Here is an 18,277-nt window from a genome sequence, read left to right as displayed (position 1 = left end):
GAGGGCCAGTGACACTGCCCTCCACAGCTAAGATGCTGAACAACAGCTCAACCTGGAGCTGGGCTGCCGTGAGTCGCCGGCAACGGCTTAGGCTGTAGCCCCTGCTGCAGTGGGTTGCCATGGGCTACCGTATGTAGCCAGCAGCCAGCGTGAGCGTCCAGCAGCCGCAGTGAGCGGCCATCCAGAAGCTGGCGACTGATCTGCCTCGCCGGGGAAGAGCGCAATGATGGTGCCAACTTGGGCCAGTGAAGCAACGTCCTCCACAACTAGCCTGAAGAACAAAACGACAGCAACTTTTCTGTTCCCCTTCCCCCAATTCCCCAGCGCTGTTCTCATCCCCACAATTCCCCAATAAAAATCTTTTTAAAAAGTATATCACTCGTCTTGCACATTATCACTAACAGACCGAAAGAGCTGTGTGAGATCGATGGCCACTTACGGAAGGCGCAGTGGGTACCAGGTCATTTTCTGTTCTTCCTGTCTGCATTGCCGTGTGAACCCGGACGGATTCATAAATGGAAGGTTCTTCCACTTCTCTTGGATAAGGATGTTTCAGAACAATCAGAGTGCCTGAATGAAGGAAACAGAAAACAAACCGTCTTCAAATAGTTTCCCCAGGAAGAAAGTCCAAATGCTAACAACTGCATTGTAACCTCTTGTTTCTTTTCACGTATTCACTTATTTTCTCAATATTTATTGAGTACCAACTATGTGCCAGGCACTTAAGCTGGACGCTGGAGAAAGAAAGCGTGATTAGATGATTTCTGGCCTCCTCGTGCTCAGACAGAGCTGTCAATGGATAGCATGTAACTGATAGTCGTTTAACGGAACGGAGTAAGACACCAACGTCAGCGATGTGAACAAAGCACGCTGGTGGTGTCTGGAGGCCCAGAATAACCCTCCTGGGGAACGCTTCAGAAAAGCTTTCGTAGAGGTGACACTGATTTAGACCTTAAACAATAACTGGAAGTGTTCCAGGAAGCCTTTACAAAAGGCGTGAAAACAAAACCCAGCAGATGCATGGGGTATAGGAGGATTTATACCATTGCCCTTATTTCCTATTGGTCTCAGAAAACCATGTGACAAATCAGTGGATCTCAAAAAAGTGGACTCACAGTGTTCTCCCTACTGTCGCCTACCACTCAATTAACGAAATAAACTAAATGAAGCCTTTGCTTATCTTAAGTGAACATGATGTGAACAGGCTGTGCTCATGCATAATTGCCTTTACTTCCATCTGCGGGGGGCAGTCCAGGCTGGGAAATGGGCTCCGCCCAGGGGCCAGGCTTTGGGGGTTTCGGCACATCATTTGGGCTGAGAGCAGGTCTGACTCAACACTTCTGACGTTTTCCCCTTCGGATCCTGCCCTCCTCCCAATCAATCAGTCAATCAGAAACTAGAAACTTTGACTACAGAAAAAGTTAAGTTAAGGGTTTTTTTCCCCTTGCTGTGGTTGCTTGCTTTATTTCACTAGGGTCTTTTATACGGCAGGCGTGGGATTGTACTAGACACTGGGGGAGATGTAAAGAATTCAATAACTCATTCAACAAATATTGACCGAGCGTTACTAAGTTCCAGGCACTGTCTAGGCACTGGGGATACAACAGCAAACAAAGGAGATACAGCATCTGCTCCCGTGGCAGGGGAGACAGAAACAAATTTGAAAAAAAAAAAATGTCAGGTGAGAGAAGTGTTTTGATCAAATAGAGCAAGGTAAAGGAATAGAGAGCAAGCGAAAAGGGTGGAGGTGGGTGAGACAGATATCTATAGATCAGCAAGACTTCTTTGAAGAGGTAATTTGAAACATTATAGAAAGTATGGACCTTGGATTGGAGTAAGAGAATGATAAAGAGGAAAGAAAAATACCTCCTCTGCAATGATAAACCCCTTAATAGTAACGATGAAACTACAAACAAAACAAAACCTTTCTGCTGTGTGTGATACACACAACATACTGACACAAACACAACGGTGGCTTCTGATCCCTGGGCCCAGGTAATGCACTGCTGTAAAATGAAAAGGAGCACTGTGAAAAGCCAAAAGATGGCCTCTGAACTTGGCTCCAGAAAGGAATGCGAGACTCTGGTCGCCTCTTCTTTCTGCATCCAGCTCATGTCAGTAGCTTTGGGATCTCAATGAAAAAGCGCTGTAGCAGTTATCAGAAGCCCCAGTCCCCTTTTGTACATTGTCAGCACGCTCTTTTGTCAATGCGATCCTTTCATGAGAACAGATCTAGTCATATCAGGACAAGAGGCCGGTGACAGTTTTACAGTCATAATGAAAGCAGCGACACCTAAATCCAGAGCAGCCGTTGTGCAGGCTCAGGGCTGTGTGAACACAGTCATACTATGGCTGGTGCTTGCTGAATTTGGGGCTGGTGCTTTAAGTGACCCACCCCAGAGAAACACCTCCAGTGGTGTGGCTGGCATCACCCTGGCGTCATGGAAACAGCCAACACTGCCACTCAGTACCTGTTGATCTTGGACAATCATTATAGTTTTTGATTCCTCCTCTGACAAGTAAGAATAAATTACCTCTTATTCATAAGGCTTTTTTAAGCACCAATAAAGAAGTGTTTGTGAAAGGATTATAAAAACGTTAGATTGTTATTATGCTTTGATATAGAGTATTTTTAAATCCTAAATAAAAGTCCAATTGTCACATATTTAGGAAGATGAATTTTAAAATGTTCAGTTAAAAAGACCAATGTGTAACATTCTGCTAAGAATAAGAGTGGGAGTGGTCTAGTAGTCACCCGCTACAGTGCTCAGACATGTCAATGCCTCTGGGACACTTCTGTTGGACCGTGAAGGAGAGGGGGCCAGGGATCAGTGCGTTCGCAAATTAAAAAGAATGTGAAATCTCGTGCCTTATCTTCAAAGTTGATGCCAAGGTTTCATCCTATTCCATATGCTTAGTACAAAAATGATTTTTAAAAGATGCTCTAGTAAGCTGCAATGACTCGATCTTCTTTTTGCGTATAACCAGGCATACTCCTAAGCATGCGCCTACCTGTGCTAGTTTCTTATTGCTGCTGTGACAAATCGCCACAAATGTAATGACTTAAACAATTCAAATTTATTATCTTATAGTTCTGGAGATTGAACAAGAATCTGGGTTAGTGATATTCAGACCAAATTAACTGCAGGGCTTGGTTGGACCATTCAGATAAAAAAGCAACACAGGAGGCAGGGCTGGTAGAGGGAGAAGAGAGAGGAAGATTAGCAGCGACAGGTCTTGGAAACATGGCTACAATTTTATTTTAGTTTCTGAACTACATAAAGGAGACTATTGTTTCCTGCCTTTGACTGAAAGTGGTTTCAGAAATGCTTGTTGGAGGTACCGTTTTGAGGTGATTGGAACAGAGCCAAAGCAGACATTTCAATTTGCTTTGACCAAACTGTCACTTACAGGACACTTACTCTGTATGTAATACTGTGAGATTGCACTGAAGGACTCATCTTGTATTCCAGCAGGGAGAGTAAGAGCAGTCTCAAGCCCCAGGCACTGGTTTCATAACTGAAATAAAGTGTAGTGAAAGAGCACACACTGCTCCTGAAAGGGAAACTTGTTTTGAATGTTCTTTTATGAACTAAATCTAGTGCTTACCCATCAGGTTCCCCTGCTGGACTAAGATGTTTGAGGATGAAGATGGTATCTGATTCATCACTATATTGTCAGTGGTTAATCGTGCCTAGCTCATAGTTGGCACTCAATATCTATTTGATGAATTAAATTAAAATAAGACCATATCCATGTTTCATTATTGCCTACAGGCTCAGAAAGCAAGGTTTGCAACTGGTGGGTTCCTCTGTCTCTTCCTGCCAATGGGAAGTAGCTTTCTAGGGGGCAGTTTATAGAAATATTCAAGATTTTTCTCCTTTCTTTTTTGCAACCTGCTCTGCAAATGGACTTTAACCCGACATATTAAATAAAATGATGGTGGTTAAACCACATTCATTTACATATGAAGGGGCTTTTCCAGTCTCACAGAGAAAAATATACTGAGGTAGGAAAAACAGATAACCAGGGAAAGAGAAATTAAATAATATTCTGTTAAAGTATCCAAGTCAAGTCAGGTCACTCTTTTTGGAGTAGTCAAAGGTTGATTCTACCTTTCATATGAATCCACTGTACAACTGGCTTAAACTTTGATGAAGTCATCAAAAACACTTGATAAATACAAATTCAGTTGTCCCTAAACTATGATATAATAAAGAATGTACAGTTCTTATGTATAATATGATGGAATGAATTATCATAAAAGGGCTTCATTTAATAAGAATAATGATTATGCCATATTAAGAATCATTCTAAATGGCTTCCATGCCTAATCTCATTCAATTTTCACAGCAAGTCATGAACTTTTAAGGTATGAACCATTATATCATCAGCTCAATTTTTTAACATTATGAAACCGAAGCTCAGAGAGATTACATTACTTGCTGGAGGACACACACGCTGGTGAATGGCAGAGACTGGAGTTGAGCTTGGAATTTGTGTTTACTCATTATAGCATACATTGCTCTCAGCCTTGGTGTGGTCACCTCCAAGGAAACTCTGTATGGCATGTAAAATGTACTCTATCTATTGTGGACAAGAAAGCATATGCATAAATCAAAATTTAAAAAAATGAATTCTTTAGGAGACAACTTCAGGAAACAAGATGTGAGTTTTTGCCTCAATATTTCTCAGTTTCTTCATTTGTAAGAAGAAATTAAATAGCCTGAGATCTCTGCCTACTCTAACATTCATAAATCCAGTTAAACACAGAGGCCCAATTGAGAGGCAAGAAACCTTAAATTTTATTTTACTTTCTCATATTTACATAGGCTGTTTTATATCCTTTTGGGGAGAAGCATGAATGAGATGGGCCAAAGTATTTGGGGGATGTTTTCTTTTTATGTTTTAAGATTTCCTCTAGTATAATTTTTCAAATGGCAATTTATGTAAATAAAATAAGAACAGCAATAAACACAAAGACAGAAGTTCAAATTGATTCATATTCTTTAAAGCAACAGTTTTACATCACATACCAAAATATTATTGTAGACCTTAGAGACAGAGGGATAGAACTAAAACATGTATTGTAGCCCTGCTGTATCCTACAAACACTATTATATCTCTGTGGCAGAGATTCTTCTCATGCAAATCCATTTAAGGCCATGCTGTGCTGTGGCCATATTACACTACAGTGTCTGTCACCATGAGACCAGTTTGAGGAGCCAGCAAAGTGAGTGGAGAGCACCTATGCATTAGAGCTAAGTTGGCCTGGATTCCAGCATCAGCTCTGATGCTTACTAGCTGTGCAACCTTGGGCAAATAACTAAAAATCTCTGAGTTTTGATTTCCCCATCTGGAAATGGGACCACTTTACATATTATTGTGGGTGATTCAGAAAATTAAATAATTTGATATATGTTAAAACATCTAATAAAATGCCCAGAACTTAGTAAACACTCCACACATGCTCCTCCTTGCCTGCTTTTTGCTTTTTCAAACACACCTCATTACAAACTAAGAAAATATATTCTTTTGGCGAACATAAAGAAGTGTAGTCCAGGGCCGGCCGAGTGGCGCATTGGTTAAGAGCTGGCTTGGAACGCCAGAGAGCCCGGTTTGGATCCCACATATGAGGGCCAGTGACACTGCCCTCTACAGCTAAGATGCTGAACAACAGATCAACTTGGAGCTGGGCTGCGTGAGTCACCGGTGACGGTGTAGACTGCAGTCCCTGTGGCAGTGGGTTGCCATGGGCTACCGTGTGTAGCCAGCAGCCAGCGAGTGATAAAGTCCAGAAGCCGGTAACTGATCTGCCTCACCCGGGAAGAGCGCAATGATGGTGCCAACTTGGGCCAGTGAAGCAACGTCCTCCACAACTAGACTGAAGAACAAAAGGACAGCAACTTGTCTGTTCCCCTTCCCACAATTCCCGAATAAAAAAATAAAATAAAAATCTTTAAAAAAAAAAAGGAAGTGTAGTCCTGGTCATGGCTTGGCAAAACTCCAAGTTGCCACCAATTATTTTCAGAAATGTCACACAAATCTCAACCTAAAATTAGTTTTAACTTAATTATTTTAACATACTACCTGGGTAAAATGTCTGATGTCACAAAATAAAATAATAATAACCGTAGCGGTTATCAAGAGGTTGGGAATCCCCACATTAAAACAAAAAGAGAAGTGGAAATTTGACATTTTAGAAAGAACCAGATAGGATCTTCAAAACTGAGAACCAATTATTATAAAGGGTAAGCACAAACACAGCACTTGAATTATAATTTTTCGTGCTGGTTAGCCAATTAAATTGACAACATAGTAATTCCTATAATAAATCACATGTGACAGTTTCATACACCTAAGTATTGCAATAAAAACAAAAGATAAAGGGAAAGGTAAATTTTGTTCTAATACTAGTTGGTCATTTAAGCATAAAGTAAATGCTGTTTATATTTTTAAGAGTATATATATGAAACTTAACTAATTACAAGAGAATACAGTAAAAATTAACAATGAACTAAACATATTCATGCTAATGACAGTATCAGGTTTCCAAGTCTATGTGGGTTGAATTAAAAAGCCATGTACAATTATGAAGAGACTTTTTCTATGATATCTTACTATTACAAATTAAAGGCAAATTAATGGTCAGAAATTTGCTGGTTGTGGGGTTGCCATGCCAGCTCCAATGCAGGCATTGGTAATGGGATACCCAACATCAAAGGTTGTGGATAATTATTAGCAGCTATTCTTTTAGGTGCTGGGATGTAATGGAACAAACTGACAAAAATCCCTCTTCTCAAAGAGTTTAGATACTAGTGCAAAGATTTTTTTTTAAGTGAATTACACAATATGTTAGAAGATCAAAGGGCCATTGAGAAAAGTAAAACAAGACAGTACATTGTAGATCTCTATAATGTACTTGGGAAATAATTGGGTTCTAAGAATTATAAACATCTTAAGAGTATTTATGGGTATTAATAAGAATTTACAGCGAACAGAAACTTTAATGGAGATCAGAGAGATTAAATGAAGATTATAGCAAGAATAAGGAGGAAATTATAATAACAGAATCTTAAGGTTGTCAGAGGGTTAGATCTTCTTCAGTAAATGTTCATTCTTCAGGTTAAGAAACAGAAATCCTGAGAGTTAAATAGACAATAAGAACAAAATAGGAAAACAGATATCTTAGAATAGTATATATCCTTTTAGGTTAACAGTTTTACCTATTCTGAGAGCAAATATTTTCTTATCACCCAGAACCAAGTGTTCTGGAATTCACTCTACTGAAGACATTATATATAATTGTAAAGCAAAAGTGTAAGGTTGTTGGTTATTTGGAGATCTTCTCCGTTGCCCCCAGAGGTAATGCGATCCCTGCCAGTGGATGAGTGTGAGAAAGTTTCTTTCAAGTAAACACCCCCATCAGGTCCTGCAGGGCGAGGCTGGCCTGAGTGGGGCCAGGGCTGACAGAGGAGGCCTGAAATACCCAATTCTAGTTCTTCTCCTTCTGGGGACCTAAAGGTGAGAACCCTGGCAAGACTTCATTCTTGTGCAGGCAAGTGCTTTCCCTGGTGATCTTTACTTATAACAATAACTTTAAGAAGAATTGGCACTTTACTTCATGGTACACAAGGAATCATCAGCTTGGTCATGGGGAGCCAACACCAGGAGCCAGTTCTTAAAGGAACAAGAGACCTATTTTTAGAAGGTGGCATCCCAATTTCCATTCACTGTTTTTCATAGATCACAGTGCTGACTCTGACTCCTTGAGGACAGCTTAAGAGTCCTCATGACTTCAGCTCATTATCTTGTTTCCTGTGGCCAATTACTGCCAGAGGGGCAAAATGAGAACACTCCTCTGTCATGGGTTTTGCCCCTTGTTTCCAGGCTCAGTGGCTTTGCCTTCATCTGGATGGAACAGATAAGAGGGATATTTCATAGAGTTAGTAGAATCTAACTCAAGGGTTGGAAGCCAGTAAGTCAAGTGCATATCTATCAGCACCATGCCCCTGTAGCAGGGGTTCAAATAGCAGTAAATTCCCTGTTGGATAATGAGTAGAATAAGGAGATGCAGGAGAGAGGATACAAATCTTAAGTTTCCTGAGTTTTATTGCAACAAATAAAATAATTATAGTAATGATAATGATATAGCAAGCTATAGCTTTGGACAGAACTACTATAGGAGACAGGATTAAAAACCCTTACAATCCCTAATGAATTAATCTTAAATCTTCTTTAGTTAGATTAATCTATTTACAGGGAATCTTAACATGTCACAAATTTAATGTCAAGGAGGCTTTACTTTGGAGGGATCCTCTTGCCTGATTATTGGATCGGTGCCTGAAAGGTTCAAGCAAAAAGCACTGCCTTCATGTTGATCTTAAAATGTTTTGAAACCTATTGGTAGGCAGAATGTGCACATTTTCCCTAACTTCAAGAAAGTTCAGGAAAGAGCCCAGAGAATGATCAAAGTGGTTAAAAATAGGGTCTAGGAAGAGAGTTTAAAAGAAGGGCGCTGACTTTGGTTGGAGAAAGAACAGGCTGGAAGATAACAATTATAATGGCTCTGAAGGCTATAAGGAGTTCCTATTCATAGTCATCCATTCATTCATTCACCCAAAGCGCCATCCACAGTACCAGGACCAGGGGGACATGAAAAAGGACAAAAATAGAGGCAGACAAAACAAAGTCCTTGGCTTCAAAAATCTCTTCTCCATTGCCAGTGACCAAGAATTGAACAAAATTGGGTGTAAGGTTGGACACAGGTAGGAAATAAGTCTGAAGTGAAGGGATTTAAGAAATTGAAATGCTTACCAAAGTCAAAGTAACAATAAAAATAAATACATCCCTACCTGCCGTTAGTTTATGGGAAGTACTGCTGGTTAAATAATGAAGTAATTTTCAGGGCGGATTGGAAGAATTTCCACCAGAAAAAAAAAATAGATATATATATATAGTTCCAATTTTATAGTTTGGAATATTCTATTATAGAACTTGTGTGATCAGTATAAAATAAGGCAAATATTCTGTGGTTTTCACTGTAATTTTTATCTATACTCAACACTGTATGATTCATATCAGGGTCTATCCAGGCCACAAAAATAGCTAAAAAGGAAAAGCCAATGGTGGCATCTCTTCTTACCACACTGAATTTAACAAAAAGCCCCTCGACCATGTTTACCAAGAAAACGAGTATATACAAATTCTTAGTAACCAGCTGTGTTATTAAGTTTTGAGTTCCTCTTGTGCCACAGGTTCTTTTTTTTAATGTGAATTTTCTGGTTTGACTGTTACCACTCAAACAGGAAAATTCAAATTTTTTCCAGCCATATTTAAGTCCAGTTTAAAAACTTACAAGAAACCAAGATAAGAGAAACAGATTTTTATGATGAAATGAAGGCATTGGTTAGGAGAGCAATTGTTAGTCAATATTTTCAATATTCAGTGATCTTTGTAGAAATTTAAGTATGAATTTTATTTTTAAAAATGCTCAAAATTATATTTTATGGGTCTCCAAGATATGCAAACTACCCATATCTAAAATTATGAAGAATCAAAAAGTTATTCTTACCTTTGTTATTTCTTTGTTCATTGTATATATTATTATAAAGTGAATGGATTATTTTAAAGAAATTGTGAGCTTTTAATCAATCCTTTAAATAACATTCTGAAAAAATTATCTATTTTGTGCAAAGTACATTTTCTTCTAAAGATATTACTAAAGTACTGAAATACATATGAATATAATTATTAATGTAGTAAATGGCACAGTAATTGGAAAAAATGTTTCAAAACATCCAATTGCATGTCATAGACACACAATTCAATAGAAGTGACAAATATTTAATTGAAATCCACCTTGTCCCTCCTCCATTCTGAAACAATGTTTCATAGGTCAAGTTCATAATTTACCTGTCTCGCTTCCTATCAAAGGTTCGTTTGCAAAATGCTTGACAAAATCCTTCAAAGATGAGAATTCATTAAAGCCAAATTTAAATGAATATCCGGTATATTCAACATGAAAGTGTTTGACAGAGTCTTTGGCTCTGAAAGAGAAGAAGAAATGTTTAATGTTTTTTAACAAATGAATATCCTTTTTGAAGGGATATACTAACCGTAGGCATGAGTATCACCATTAAACCCTCCTAACAACTGAGAATTATGATACAATCATTGACACCATTGGCATTAAAAAAATAGTTTAAATTAGTTTCAGATGTACAAAGCAACATAATAGCTAGACATTTACACCCCTTACAAAGCCCCCCTCCCCCAAGCTACTACCCCTTTGACATCTTATATAGGTGTTACAATACCATTGACTATCTTCCTTATGCTATATTCCACCTCCCATGACCATATATATATATATAGTTGACATACAATACAGAAAAAAACTGTCGGTTGCTAGGTGGAAGTGGGGAGGGGATGGGGCAGAAGGTGAAGGGATGGGGCAGAAGGTGAAGGGATTAGAAAGAGCAAACAAGTAGACACAATATAGGCACGGGGATATGAAATACAGTCTGGGGAATGTAATCAACAATGTTGTAAAGATTATGTAGGGTGCCACACAGGCACTGGACTTATCAAGAGGATCACTTCATAGACTGTGTAGATGCCTGACCAATGTGCTGTACACCTGAAGCTGAAGTAGAAACCATTGGCATTTTTAAAGCACAGTTTCCTTTGACAGTGTGCTGTTCCCATTTTTTCACTCTAATGGAAAACAAGAGACAATCTTTCCTGTGTATTCTCTGGCTTACTGAAAGAGTCCTTGTACATTAATCCCCTTGAGGGGCATAAGTTTAAAAAGAGCAGGGAAGAGAGTTGATAGAAATGGCATGTCACACCTTCCCCAAATTCTCTCTGTCCTTGGCCCTTACTTGTTTGGGAGTCAGCCTGAATTCTGCATCTGTCACCTAATTAGTGATGTGAGAGCAACCCTTTTCCTCCCAGGCCTGTTCCACTGCCTACTAACTCAAATATCAAATTTCCTACATTGTCATTTCCCACCTCACTTTTGGAATGAGGAAGAGTATTAAATAGATTATAAATTATATATAGCATATATACTTTGACTCTGGCTACTCTTCTCCTCTCTGTGCAAGGCATGCTCCAATTTTCACATGCATCAGCAATCAGAATCACCTGGAAGCTTTGTTAAAACCCAGATTTCAGCGCTCCCACCCCCACTGACCTACCCACCAAATTTCTGATTCAGTAGTTCTGGGGTGGGGCCTGAGAATTTACAGTCCTACCATGTTCTCAGGCAATGCTACTGGTCTGGGGACCACACCTTGCTAACTGCTGCTCTAGTCCAGCTGGACCTACAGTTCTCCTAGGAGTTTCCACTTTGTCCCCTAGTTCATACAGTTCCCTTCACCTGCAAATTCTCCCCCTTTCTTTTTGATCAAGTGCCTGTTCAAATGCCGCCTACTCTGTCAAATATTGCAAGATTCATTCAGCTTGACTTACTTGCTTTTTTTCTTCTCAACAACCTGAGCACTTACTTGTATCTTGCTTCCTTTTGTGTCATTCACTGCACTCTACTTTGTAGTGAGGTATTTTAAAATGGTCTTATTGCCCATGTGAGGCTACACTTCCTGAGCACAGGGTCTTTGAATCTTCTATAACACTTGTCAGAGTGATTGGCACAGAGTAGATGCTCTTGATTATTTATTATTAAGGAGTGACTAACTGAATGAATGAATACTAACAGTCATTCTACTGAGCTGGTCTGTGGTTCCTCTTACCTCTGCTGGCGAGGTTTTCTGTTTTGTTTTCTTTTGTTTTTTAGCATTTCCAAATGCTTGTGATGGAAGTTAATAATTTATATTTAAAATTTTATATAAATGTATAATATATGCCATCTATTTGTAAGGAGCTTATGATCCAATTCTTCAGATAAGACATATATAGGTGAAAGGTTAATATTCTTTGATCCCATAATTCCACAGGTTTGTTTGAGATTTTGGGGAGATCCATGCAATAAGGATCTGCAGCCTAACCACTTGATGAACTTTTAACATTTGCTGTTGATCAGAAAAAACACAATTCCTCCTAAACAGAATTCAGTTTTTGATTAAATTTTCTCAAAAGTGTTATTTGGAAAATTTGTAAAGAAACTATAGCAGAGTAACATAAAAATGTTAATGAATGTTTTGGGTTTATTTTCCTGTGACTTTCATATTTACCCCACCACCTTCCACTTATTTCTCTCATTTCCCTTAAAGTAGCCTCTAGACTTCCAGTGATCTAGGAATGAAAGGTGTGGCAGACAGCATTCTAATATGGCTTCAAGGTTCTCAGCCCCTGGAGTACAAACACCTTTCCCCAATTATTCAATAAAATGTTAATGTAATTGTGGCTGGAAGGGATTTTGCCAATAATTAAGGCCCCAAATCAGTTGACTTTAAAATATGGAGCTTGTCTGAGTGGGCCTGACCTAATCACGTGAGAGTTTTGGTAAAAGCAGCAAGTTTTCTGTGGCTGGTCACAGAAAAGGAGGTCAGAGAGACATGCTCTCGCTGGCCTAGGAAGAAGCAAACATCCATGTGAACTGCCTGTGGGGCCACTTGGCAAGGAACTGCGGATGGCCTCTAGGAGCTGAGAGTGGTCCCTGGCTCATAGCTATATGGGAGATGGGGAGCTCAGTCCAACAGCAGCAAGAAAATGAATGAAAAGGAATAAAGAGGACAAGAGAGAATGAAGGGGTAGGACTCTGAGCCCCAAGTAAGCCACAGCCTTGGCCAACGTCTTTCTTTCATCTTGGTAGAAGCCTGAGCACAGAATCCAACCAAATCATGCCTATAGTTTTTTTGTTTGTTTGTTTTGTTTTTTTATGCCTATACTTTTGATATACAGAAACTGTGAGATAATCAATTTTTGTTGTTTTAAGCCATTAAGTTTTGGGGTAATTTGTTATGTAACAGAAAATATGGAATGCCTCAAGTCCAAAGAGAAGATAAGAAACTATGTTAATTCTTGGCTTTTGAGCTCATAGAAGCCTGCCATTAATTAAAAACAAAAACAAAAAAAATGTTGCGGAGCTGGATAGAAAGGATAGAAAAGAAGTTTCAGACAGAAAGGAGTTGCTGAGTTAGTGACAAGGAGACCAGGACCATGTGGAGCAGGAAATAAAAGAGAAAACCTTCTTGTTCCCAGTTAACGTGAGGGACTGCAGCATGAAGGGAACATGTGACTTTCTTTCAAGGGCATATGGAGGCACCATCAGAGCAGTGATAAAATAGTAACAGTTTGATGTTAAAGGGGTGGGTGGCCTGCCGCAATTTCATGGAGTCCTCACATCCCCAGACGAAGGCAGGGGCAACTAATTGCCCATGAACCCACAAAGACTTGCTACATGCCAGCAGAAGCCAAGGTGACAGGTGCTGACAGAACCAATGACACCTTCTGATTATCTCATGGGTATTTCAACTTCTCTGAGAGGGGAGCCAGCCAGAAAGAAGGGGTGAGGAGACAGACCCTGGAACGACTGGACAAGCACTCTTTTTGGCTGGGTATCCCTGGTAAGGACTACATTAATTCAGGGAAGGTGGAAACTTGAGAAAGGAGGTCAGTCCATTTATACAAAAAAAAAATTAAGTTACATTATTGCCTGCTTGAGTCTGATTATGAAAGTGATGATGAAAACCACTCTGATTTTCCAGAGGAAGTAAGGAATATTCAAAGGGCACTGGGCGAGCATTCAGCGACCTGGAGTCTGGTGCTGTTTCTGTCGCTGATGTATTGAGTGCCAGACACGTTACCACTTCAGGTTTCAGTTCCTTCATCAGTCAAGCCAGAAGTTTGGATTAAACAATTCATAAAGACTCCTTTAGTTCTAACATTTCCCACCCTCCACCCCCCTCGCCAATGGAAGAAGCGAGAATGTTTTTTACAGTCTCACCCCTCAGAGCTTGGAATCCTTGGATCTGCTGGTCTAACAGGAATCAAGAGGAAGTTGTTATATGGCAATTTGGGTGTGATGATAAAGTTCATGGCCATGTAAGTGAGAGATGGAACCATATTGAATGCACAGTCTTTAAGCATCCTACCTCACGGAGAGAGAGTACAGCCCAGTCCTTTCATTGCTGTCCCGCAGAAGGTAGCTGCCATCACATCCATTTGAGAGGAGAAGAGCCTCCGCTGCATGCCGAGAGAGGTTGCCATGATACCACCTAGGAAGGAGAGAACAGTGCCGTCACTCAGGGCCAACCTCAGGGTGACTCTTCCCTCACTGGCATTTCCTCTCAAAGATTACCTCAGCAACATTCCCCACATAAGTAGCACAGACACCAAGCTCTCAGCCAGGACATCAGGACAAGGAAATCGCGGGGCGAGGCTGAAAATTCATATGTTGAAACCCTAACCCTCGGTACCTCAGAATGTGATGTTATTTGGAAATAGGGTCTTCAGCAAGTTATAATGAGGTCATTAGTGTGGGCCTGAATCTAATACGATTGTGTCGTCTTGTAAAAAGAGGACCTTTTGGAGACAGACTTGCAAACAGGGAGAACGCCATGTAACTGTGGTGATGACCACCTACAAGTCAAGGAGGGAAGGCTGAAACATATCCTTTCCTCACAACCCTCAGCAGGAACAAACCCTACTGACACCTTGATTTTGGGCTTCTGTCCTCCACAACTGTGAGACAATAAATTTCTTCTGTTTAAGCCACCCATTTTGTAGTACTTTGTACTACGATTGTAGTCATGGTAACCCTAGCAAACAAACATACAAAATTTCTTTGTAAACAGGAAAGAAATTTAAAGTCCAAGTCAAATATAACCATAAGAATAGGCTTTCACCAATTATTCTCTTTCCTTTCTTTCTCTCTCAGTTTCTTTTGCAAGTGTGGTACCATCTTTTGCAGTGTAGAAAACCACTCAGCTATTATACTAGAGTCCATTGCCATGAGTGAAATGAAGTTGAGTGCAAGGATTCAGGTGTTTTATACGGAGATACAAGCTCCATAAAATATCCTTTCAAACTGACAAATATCTGAAGAGCTGGGGCAAGTCCCAAGAAGATTCAAATTGACATATGGGTTTAAAAAAGTTTGTTTTAGAAAAGGTAACGTACATCCATGATAGGAGAAAAAAAAATCCAAATACCTTTTAAAAGAAGACATAATGAAAATAAAGCTTTTTTTTTTCACCTTTAATCCTCAGTCCCCCTGTTTCTTTCCCCAGAGGATACCAGCGTTAACCATTTTCCTGTATTGCCTCCTAGGAGATATCATATATATCTAGGGGCATTCAGATATGACCCGCTTCTAATGCGATGGAAATAAGAGCATTCTAGGCACACCATTCTGCACCTTTTTCTTATCCCCTAATGACAGATCTTTCATGTTCTTTTTATTTTTTTATTTTTTTATTTTTCTTTCATGTTCTTTTTAATGACTTGGTGGAGGCAGTTCAATGTGTTGATTAGGATTGTGACCAATGGAGTAGGTTTGCCTCAGTCCCTCTCTAGCCGGGTGAAACTGCTTGCTAGTTACATAACCAACCTGAGCCTCAGTTTTCTCACGTCTAAAATAGGATTAATAATAGTCATACCTCATGGGTCAATTGTGAGTACTGATCATATTGACACACATGAAATGGTCAAAACAGGTATGCAAACAGCAAACCTTAGTACACATCAGTTGTTTGCATGAAGCCATTGAGATTCACAAAGACATAATGTGTGATATATTCTCTGTGGTGTGATTTTCTTTTTGCTCAAATATACTTTTTTTATTACTTTCAGTTTATTTAAGATAACAGAAAGCTAAGTAACAGGGATAGTTGCTACTGCAAGGGACCCACACACAGTCCACAGCAGTGGAGAGGAAGGGGACATGGGCAATTACAAAAATAATGTCAATAACCTCAGTGAATGAAGGACTGTTAATGGGTGTGTAGTGTGTACAAGAACTTTGAGGAAGAGCCCGACTCTGGGAGTGAAGGGTCCTGTTGTCATGGCATCTACTGCGACATCACCATGGTCGGAAATTTTAGCCTGATAATAAAAAGTAAATGTGAGACCATCTGTGGAAGGAAGTTTCTACATAGGTCTTCAAGCTATCTGTTTTCTAAATCTGCATTTCTTAATGTGTGTTTCTTTAGCATATTTCTTCTTTGGGGCAGAGATGCCTCCATCCTGTACTAGAAATGTATTTGCTAGCTGAAAGCAATGGAAAGGAAAAACATTTTATAAGAAAATCCATTGAGTTATTTACCCACAAAGCAGCTTCATTCATTGAACTGATTCACAGACAAGTTCAAATCTTCTCACTACAAAACGCTTCAAAAGGACTATTGGAATCTGAAACTAATATAATGTTTTATGTCAATTATACAATCAACTTAAAAGACAATTGGAGGAATTAAAAGTGAAGTTATAAAAAGAACTTCAGGTTTGGCTACAGCCCAACTTCTAATTCTTTTGATAGGTGAAATCTTCACAAGGTCACTAGTTCTTACTACCTTTTGAGCCAATAGATCATGCATTTGAAGCAACAAAATGTAATGAACAAAATTCTAATATATAAAGGATTTGGACATTCCTTTGGAGTCTTTTCAATGAGATCCGAAGTCTGTGTTTAATGCATTTACAAAATTCTTCTGATAATTACAGCTTGAAAGCAGTTTTTACTAAAAAATTTTTATGGTAATCTTCTAAATAATAACTATATACCATAAACACATAAGAAATGCTTGAGTATAAAGCAAGAAGAATCACACTGTGAACCAATTTGGAACATCTCAGTGAGTGTTAATTTCTGGGTGTCAGCTTGATTGAGTCAATCTTGGTGTTTCTTGGATTTTGTAGAGACCTGGGCTTGGGCAAACCTAAGACAGAACCTGCCACACAGCCACCTACACTTCGTGATGTCTACGGGTCAGTGAGGAGCCTCATTCCTCAAATAGCTCTTACACAAATGCCTAAATTTCCCCTTTTAATTGAGTTAAGCATTTCTTTCCCAGAAACTTATGATGAGCACATCTTTCAGGGAACTGACTATAGAGCCAAACAACATTACATAGTCTTTGTAGGAATGTGTTCACTTGTGTCCATGAAGAACTAAAGGTTGAAAATACAGTAGAGTGAAGTTGTTAGTTTCCCCATAATCAACCGTCTCTACCTTCTATCATTCAGCTTTATAAATCTTTATTATTAGGCTTCAAATCTGTGCAAAGCATTGTGCAAGGCATTGCACTATGCAGGTCAAAAGGAACAAAAATGGAGAAGCCTCAGCTGGGCTTCAGAAAACCATTAATCTAGTCAGGAGGATGAGACAAATAGTACTTTGCAAACTACATACCAGAGAGTGAAGCACCCTACCTTCTTCCAGGAAGAAAGATTAAGACTCTTCCCTAAATGAGCCAAGATCTAAGTAGGCCTTGAAGGATGCGTAAGTTATTTTTTAAAGTGTGTATAATTTTTTCCTATTATAAAGCATATGTAGTAAAAATTAAAATGTATACACATACAGAAGAGAAAGTGAAAGTCTTTCACAGAAGAGGAATTATGTATTTCAAATAAACAGTCTCACTACCAATCAGAGAAATGCAAGTGAAAACAACAATGTGCTGTTTTCTTTATCCACCCAATTGGCTAAAAGAGTTAGACACTATTAAGTACTGAAGAATCTGGGGACGATGGATATTATCATCTACTGTTGGAAGGGGTATAAGGTGACTTTAGCACATATAGTGTAACTGAACATGCACAGGTGACCAGTGATTCCACTTCTTGCATCTGTCTAGTGGAACAATCACACTTACTTGTAAGCAGAAGGAAAGATGAACAAAGGTGTTTGTGGCAGACATGTTTGGGAGAGGAAAAATTTAAAGCCATTGTAAATATCCAGTAACAGTGAGATGATAAATAAAGTTGAGTGCTCATAGGATGGGATTCTGTGAAAAGTTAACCAAATGTGTTTGAAAAGGTGTGAAAGCTTTTTGGGTTGTCAAATAATGAGGGCAGGGGATTGGGCACTACTAGCACTTGGTGAGGGAGTGCCAGTAATGCTTAACACCCTACAAAGAATGAGGCAGTTCTGAACAACCAAGAATTGTCCTGCCCAGAATGTCAACTGCAACCCCACTGAGAAACGCTGAGGGTGTTTGCTTGCGTGCGCACACACACACACACACAGGTCAAAAGTTGATAGATCCCGGGGCGGCCGAGTGGCTCAGTTGGTTAAGAGCTCGCTCAAGAGTTTGAGCTCTGAGCAACAGCGGTTCGAGTCCAGCCCGAGCTGAGCAGCCGCTGAGCTGCC

General features: G+C 39.5%; 1 protein-coding gene across 1 annotated transcript in view; it reads right to left on the bottom strand.

Annotated features, from left to right (window-relative positions):
* Positions 1-18,277, bottom strand: part of DAPP1 (dual adaptor of phosphotyrosine and 3-phosphoinositides 1) — a 52,399-nt gene that overhangs the window by 19,749 nt on the left and 14,373 nt on the right. The window contains exons 2-4 of the mRNA XM_019661685.1: positions 14,061-14,183; positions 9,916-10,049; positions 440-570 (exon numbers count right to left, since the gene is read on the bottom strand). Of these exons, the coding sequence (XP_019517230.1) occupies positions 440-570; positions 9,916-10,049; positions 14,061-14,183 (388 nt within the window). The remainder of the gene's footprint in view (positions 1-439; positions 571-9,915; positions 10,050-14,060; positions 14,184-18,277) is intronic.

This window comes from Hipposideros armiger, unplaced genomic scaffold (genome assembly GCF_001890085.2).
Source record: "Hipposideros armiger isolate ML-2016 unplaced genomic scaffold, ASM189008v1 scaffold_357, whole genome shotgun sequence".
NCBI lineage: Eukaryota > Metazoa > Chordata > Mammalia > Chiroptera > Hipposideridae > Hipposideros > Hipposideros armiger.
This window is presented reverse-complemented; position numbering and strand designations above follow the sequence as displayed.